The 7880-nt window shown below is 41.7% G+C and overlaps 1 protein-coding gene across 1 annotated transcript in view; it reads left to right on the plus strand.

Annotated features, from left to right (window-relative positions):
• SCD5 (stearoyl-CoA desaturase 5) overlaps nucleotides 1-5184 on the plus strand; it is a 190236-nt gene extending 185052 nt beyond the window's left edge. The window contains exon 5 of the mRNA XM_004472647.4: nucleotides 3716-5184. Within this exon, the coding sequence (XP_004472704.1) occupies nucleotides 3716-3906 (191 nt within the window). The 3' untranslated portion in view covers nucleotides 3907-5184. The remainder of the gene's footprint in view (nucleotides 1-3715) is intronic.
• Nucleotides 5185-7880: the final 2696 nt, after the last annotated feature.

Here is a 7880-nt window from a genome sequence, read left to right on the forward strand (position 1 = left end):
CACTGGCTTCCAAATGGCTTAGTGGAATCTGTAAAGAGAGGCAGTGGGGTGGAGTGAACTTGGGCTTGGGAGTTAGAATCCAGGCTCTTGGACAAATCACTGAAACTCTCTGGGATTCAGTTTTCTTATCTGTGAATAGGAATAGCAATACCTACTTTTGGGGGATGTTGTGGGAATAAGCAAGATACGATATGTAAACCTCGTGGTACATGTCACATAACAGGTGATCAATAATTTTACCATGAAAATTTATCTAAAGTAGAAGCAACAGTTGACTTTTCTCTCTCTCATTAAATTAACACTCATGCAAAAAATACAGAGTTCCCGTAACCCCCCACCCCCACTACTATTAACACTGTAAACAGTGTGGCATGTTTATTACAACTGATGAAAGAATATTATTTTTGTTTTTGTTTTTAGGCTTCCTTTTTTTAAATTTTATTATTATCTTTTTTTTTTAAAAAGATACATAGATCACACAAAATGTTACCTTAAAAAATATAAGAGGCTCCCATATACCCCACTCCCCTCACCCCCCACCCTCCCACATCAAGAACATTATTTTAATTGTACTATTAACCATAGTCCATGGTTTACATTAGGGTTCCCTTTAACAGTTGACTTATCTGTCAAACTGACTGACCACTGGAGCCTCAGCTTGCCAACCCTTTGGCAGACCTTTAAAAAATACCTTCAGATAGAGAGATGGGAAGAAATGAGACCTTGGCCCCACACAGTACCATAGAGTGGTCAAGAGTGAGGCCTCTGGAGTTGCTCTGGTTTGGTTTAGTCCCGGTTTCCCCACTTTCTTCTGGGCAAGTTGATTGACTTGCTCACACCTCGTGTCCTCCTCTGTAAAGGAGGGATAAGAATGGCACTTACCTTGGCCAGGCTCAGTGGAGGGTTAGATGAGTTAATAGACAGTGCTCACAGCACTGCTTAGCACAAAGTAAGCTTTTGATGTCACCACTTTCATTATCAGCCTTATGATCTTGGGCAAGTTACTGCCCTTTCTGTGGTTTTATGTCCTTGCTTTTAAAATGGGAATAATCATAAAGCAGCATCCCAGAGGTATGAGGATTATAGGAGTTAATACCTGTTAAAGAAAAAAGGGTAAAGGGTTTGGTTTTATGAAATATGAATATAATTAAGCATTTTTTTCTCTTCTATTTTTTTTTTTCATTCATAAGGAGACCTGATTATGTCATTTAACTAATCTGTGTTCATCTATGTATCTTTCTGAACACTAGGGGAACAACCGAGTTGGTAGTTGGGGTTAGAAGAGAGAAAAGTGCCTGAAAAAGAACTTTTTAGGAGTAATGTTTCCATAACTTGTTGAACTGCCTCTTTCTGTTCTTTTATTTTCATGAATTTGAAATAAAGTTTGTTTAAAAAGGTACCTGTTATAGCACTTAGAATTGTGCCTGGCCCACAGCAAGTATTAGCTGTAGCTTTAATAGGTGCAACTCAGGCTTCTTGGTAAGTTCAGTCTTGAGCATAGAGATCCAACCCAGGAAAGGCAGTTTCTCCTAAATAGGACCTGTCAGGGCTGTTATGCAGTGAGAAGTTTCTATCACCATTTGGTTAGATGAATACAAATTTAGCTATAGAATCACAGGGAAAACAGGGAGAACAATGCCTCAGAGAACAGGAGGAGGATTGCCTGATTCCTCATATTGCTTTTTCTCCTCTCGCTCCTTCAGGTACCAAGGGGACAATGAAGAGGGTAGCAGCATCCATTGTTAGTACCGAGAGCAGGCAGGAATGGGGACAAGAGGGACTGCCACCTACTTATATAGGGAGGGGTGGGCCAGGAAGCCCAAAGAATGGGGCCATGGCCCAGCCCCGGAAGAGTTGAGTATTGGCTTTAAGTCTATCCAGGTCAACACTGGACTCCCAGTCAGTTTGCTTCACAAAGGTCCTTGGAAGGCTCTCGTTACACCTGACTATGCAGTAGGGTGGATAATACATACACAGTTCTTAGAACAGTGCCTGTTTCTGAAAATAGGGAGTTACAACTTCTCTGTACTGTATTCAAGTCCAGGAAAAATATTTAAAATGATGAGGCTGAAGGGGCAGGGTAGGGAAGACCTAAATGAAAAAGAAAATTGCAGTCTACAGATCCATCCACCAGATGTACTCATTGTGGAGCAGAATCCTTCAAATGTGGTCTCTAGGAGAATTATTAGTTGGCCAAAAGCCTAGTAAGAAGTAAAGGAGGAGCCTGGCAGTTCTTCAAATGGTTAAACCAGTTAAATATAGAGTTACCGTATGATGTGACAATTCCACTCCTAGGTATACCAAGTGAAATGAAAATATATGTCCATATAAAACATGTACATGAATGTTCATAGCAGCAGTAGTCAAAATAGCCAAAAAGTGCAAACAACCCAAATGTCCATCAAGTAATGAAATGGCTACATAAAATGTGGTATACTGAAATTACTAAAACTTGCTAAACTGACCTTATCTTTGTTTATGGTTATTTCAAAATTAGGCCTCCCCTTGCATTTACTTACTATTGTGATGGTAACTCTAGACTGAACTTACTCTTGTTTATTGTTATTTCAAAACTAGGCTCACCCTTGTGTGTACTTGCCCTTGTCATGGTAACCATTGTACCCCTCCCTGCTTCAATCCACGAAAACTCCTACTCCCCTGGTTCAAGGAAGGCACATTTGAGACACCCCCATCTCTTGTCCTTCTGCTGGCTTTAATAAACCTGCTTTCTCTCATAACTGAAATAAATTAAAATAAAATAAAAAGTGGTATAAATCCATATAATGAAATACTTTTCAGCAATAAAAAGAAATGAAGTACTGCTACATGCTCTGCAACACAGACGACCCTTGAAAACATTATACTGAGTGAAAGGATTCAGGCAAAAAAGACCACATATTGTATAATTCTAGTTACATGAAATGTCCAGACTGGGCAAATCCATAGAGACAAAAAATAGGTTAATGGTTGCCTAGGGCTGCCTAGGAGTCAGGGGTGAGGTGGGGAGCTGGCTAAGACTAAGGGATGAGCGGTTTCTATTTTCTTCGGGGGATAATAGAAATTTTCTAAAGTTGATTATGGTGATGGATGCACAACTCTGAAAATTCCCAAAGTCATTGAATTATATGCTTTAAATGGGTGAATTGTATGGTATATGAATTATACCTCAGTAAAACTGTTTTTGTTTTTGTTTTTAAATCAAATGAGAGAAGCCCTAAGATCTCTCATGAAGATACCTAAAATTAAAATTTATTAAAAGAGAAAAAGAAGTAATCAGGGTGGTGGAGCTACTTACTGGGAGGGGTAGAATAATATAAAGGTAGATTTAGGATATTTAAAGATCCAACCCCTTAATTTACTTACCTATATGAATGGTTCCCATTGTCCTCTTCCAAGCTCTCCCAAGAAGTTGCCTTTAATCACTCCAACCCACAGAGATTATTTCCTTTTATGAACATACATCAAAATGATGATCTATTATCAGTCATTTGGTGTTTAGCTTAAGAAGTACAGCTCTGAAGTCATGGTATCATTTCTACAGTTCATGCAGGAAAATTAGTCTGTTTATATTTAGTTCATCTAGCCAAGTCTGTGCTCCACTGAATCCTCCACAGAGCCTGGCACAGTGTCTTACATTCAGTAAATGAACGATTTTTAAAAAGTATATTCAGAGAGGTAGGGATTGAGTTGTTTTAACAGCTACTTTGTCTTCCAGGAGAAGGCTTCCACAATTATCATCACACCTTTCCCTTTGATTACTCTGCGAGTGAATTTGGCTTAAATTTCAACCCAACCACCTGGTTCATTGACTTCATGTGCTGTCTGGGGCTGGCAACTGACCGCAAACGGGCAACCAAGCCAATGATTGAGGCCCGGAAAGCAAGTGCTGGAGATGGTAGCGCTTGAACGTGTCTAACGTTGACTCCTCGACCCATTGCTTTTGTTACTGTAGTTTTCTTGTTCATTGGATTGTGAAGGGGTTAGAGGGTGGGGTGGACGCAGAATCTGTGTGCTTTGGGAGTTTTTCGTTTGTCTCAAAATAATGTCAAAATACAATATCAATGAACAATTTTTTAAAAAGTCAGTGTAATATGATTTAACATTAGTGTGTAGATGTAGTTGAATTGCTGTAGCTACGATATGTCAATCATACATTGTCGTGTGCTTGTATACGATGTAAACCCTGATCAGGATGAAGGAATTTAATATTCTTTCAGTGTAGTTCAGGAGAGCATCTGTCTTACTTTTTACCAATTAATCCAGCATTGCTTTTAAACATAGTATCTGAAAGAGCTGAGATGCAGCATAGAAGACAAAAGAGAGGGTTTAAGTGTTAACTGGAGCAGGTTTCTATTTTGTAATTATTGTGTATGTGCTTTTCAAGTAAGAGAATTGAAAACTTTTCAAAATGACAATGCAGGAAATGACTTTTTTTCTCCCTGTTTACAGCTTGTTAATGCTCCGCTGTTTTATGTTTCAAGAGCAATTTGTTCACTGCCCAGCTAGTTTTGTGTCCCATGCTGTATGCACAACTGGCCCTATAAGTCAGTGCCTGTTGAGGTGTTTAATTTTGTTCTCTTTGTTATTGTCATTTTAAAGGTATATAACTCAAATGTGCCAGACATCAAATTAAGCTTAAATTATGCTCTCATTTAAATATTTAGACATCTAATTTATATTCTAATTGATCCCAGCCACTGATGCATGTATTTTATCTATTTTTGCTAAATAAGCATATTAATTTTCCACACCAAGCCATCGGGTCTTAATAACTGACATTTAGAGCTCAGTGACTACTAATGTTTCACCTGCATGCGGCCTTCATTGATTTTGCAGCAAAATATAAAGTGAACCATTACGTAGCTTCTGGATTAAAAAAAAATGTGTGTTACGTTGCCTTGTAAAGAGCATGTTGAATTAATGGGGCGCCGTGCCCTTTGTGTTAGATGTTAGAGCAAAAGAAAGGTCTTATATTATTGGCACTGCACTGGAGCACCTCAAAAATAGACATTTCCAGGAATGATGTAGGATTTTAAATTAAAATTTTTTAATTTTGAAAAAGAAATGATGCCAATAAGAAATTGTCATAAGGAAATTCTTTGTCCAGCAGGTGTTGAGCAGTGTTTTATTTTGCCTTTGATAATGTAATTATTCGGAGTGATTTACAATAAATGATTATGAATTTGTTGTTGTTCTTGTCCAGGTATTTAAATATTATATGGAGAAAGTTCTCTTAAGGGTGCTCGATGCTTTGTGATGACCACGTGATTCACATCTGACTTGGGCTCTGGGCTAACAACACGCCCTAAGACCTCTCCCATCCCCTCAACCTCATGTATGACCAGAAGGGAAGCCAGAAAGTGTTTGAAATGCAGATTGCCTCGTGGTACTGTTCCCATCTATCCCTCACCCACTCTCTTGCCCTGCTTCCAGTAGTTAAGCGGGAGACGCTACTCCTACTACCCGCCACCCGCCACCTGCTGCCCGAGAGAACAGGGAGGACGCCTTTCTCCCCCAAGCCCCGCCTCTGGCCCCCTGGACTCAAGCTCTGACACCAGCCCGCCTCCCTCAGCTTTTCTGCTGTGAGGCCCAAGCCTCTGTCCATCTCTTGCCATGGAGCAGCCGTGTCCCGCCATCTGAGGTGGACTTAGACGCCTGCTGTTGAGCCCACCTCCAGCCACCGTGGGGTGCCAGCCAGAGCTCTCACAGAGACCCTGTGTTCTTTTCCTAGGGCTGCTGTAACGAAGTACCACAAATTAGATGGCTTAAAACAACATAAATATCTTCTCTCACGGTTCTACAAGTCTGAAACAAGGTTGGCAAGGCGATGCTGCTCCTGGAGGCGCTCAGGAAGAGTCCTTCCTTGCCATTCCTAGCTGCAGGGGTTGGCTGGCAGCCCTTGGTGTTCCTCAGCTTGTGGCTGCATCACGCCAGCCTCCAAATCTGTTGCCACATGGCGTTTCCCCTGCGTGTCTCTATGTCTGGGTCCAAATTTCCCTCTTCTAGTGAGGACACCCCCAGTCACTGGGTTAGGGACCACCCTAATCCAGTTTTGACCTCATCTGAACTTAATCATGTCTCCAAAGACCCTGTTCCCAAATAAGGTGACATTCGCAGGCACCGGGGGTTAGAACTTGAACATGGCTTTTTTGGGAACACAATTCAACCTGCAACAGCCTCCTTGCCTGTGACCGTGGCATTTTTGGTGACTTCATGGCCTAGATATGTATTGCCAATACCTAATATGCAGTGTTGGTAGAGTGTAGTTGTGTTCCAAGATGAGTTTGTATCAGCATGACCCAAGAAGGCCCTGCGTGGGAATGTTTATGTGAACTTTCGAACACTGAATTAACTTGCTTGCCAATTAAAAGAAAAGTTTACATCGGGAAGAGCTGTTCCGAAGCTCACAGAAAGAAGATATCCTCCAGCTAGTCCAAATAAATCCAGAGCCACACCCCTGCAAACCTGAGTGCAATCTGTTTATCTGCAGCAGTACTTGTGAAGGGCCTAGGATTTGGAAGAAGAGGTGGACAAAGGTTAGGTGGCTCTGGAGTTTTCCCTTGAGTCTCAGCAGCACCTAAGGGCAGCCATATCCCGTCTTTAATCTCCTCAGCCTTAGAGGGCTTATTTCAGAAACACACACCCCCTGCATCTAGGTGAAAAGAGCAAAGGGAAAGCAGTTCCAGTACTGCTCACTCCAGCATCATGGCAGCTGTATGGAGCTGGCCGAGAGAGGTGGAGTCAAATCAAGTATGCTTTGCATCCCCTGTTGTGCTACTGGCCAGTTGTGTAACCTGGGGAAAATCAGTCTTTCTAGATCCAGTGTTCTTATCAGACTCTCTTGAAGGTTCCATGTAGTCCTAACATTTGACGATAGCAACAGAGACTAGAATATGCCCAACTTCAGATTTGAAACATCTCTCCATTTAGTGTCCATCCTTTCTGGAATGTGGAAGGTCAGTGCTGAGGGATTGGAGTGGAAGAACACAGATTAGGGCTGAAAGAAGAGACTGTTCTTGGTTAAATGTCCAAGTGGTCTCACTCATTCCCAAAATGTAATGAAGCAATAGAAATACATATAATCCACCATGAAAAAGTAATTTAATGAAAGTACTGCACAAAGCTGTACGGCATAGTGGGGCAGTAAAGTAGCACTGAATTCAGAGTTCTCAGACCTGAATTTGAATCTAACTCTTCATCTAACTTGTTGTGTTACCTGGGGCATGTTTTTAGGCTGAATCACAGGGAAAGTGCCATTTACTAACCTCATGAGCATCTCTGGACCTCAATGTCCTCACCGATGAAACAGGTGTAGTAATGCTTACTTGCCTCAGGTGAATCCGGAAGCCTCCAGCACACTGCCTGAGCTATCATAGACCACCTGTAGACATCAGTTTAAGGAGTAGTGACATGGACACTGGGATGTGGTGCAGAGAACCCCACACCAAGAGTGGGGAGGACCAGCTTCCAGTTTTGGTTTTGTTCCTAATAGTTGGGTGGTCCTGACCTCTGGGAGCCTCGGTTTCCCTTTCCACAAAGGGGCATGACTGAATTGAATTATCTTGCCGTTGTAGGAATCTTTTCTTCCCTTTGAAGAAGCTCGCAGGACACCACGGACACTTTGGAGCAGAGTGCTTCTGTTCTTGTGGCTTACTTGTCCTTTCCACCCTCGGGCCATTTCCCTGGGCCTCTGTACCTCCACTAAAGGTCAAATCTGGCCTACAATGCCACTCCCACTTCAGGCAGCTCATTTTTCTCCTCATCAGGAGGTGGAATAAAAGATTTGTGGAGGGAAGAGGTTAAAATTAATGGACAAAAATGAGCTTTTGGGATTATCTGTGAGGTACCTTTTTCCATTTCATTCCTGTTCTCAATTACAG

Source organism: Dasypus novemcinctus, chromosome 1, assembly GCF_030445035.2.
Source record: "Dasypus novemcinctus isolate mDasNov1 chromosome 1, mDasNov1.1.hap2, whole genome shotgun sequence".
Lineage (NCBI taxonomy): Eukaryota > Metazoa > Chordata > Mammalia > Cingulata > Dasypodidae > Dasypus > Dasypus novemcinctus.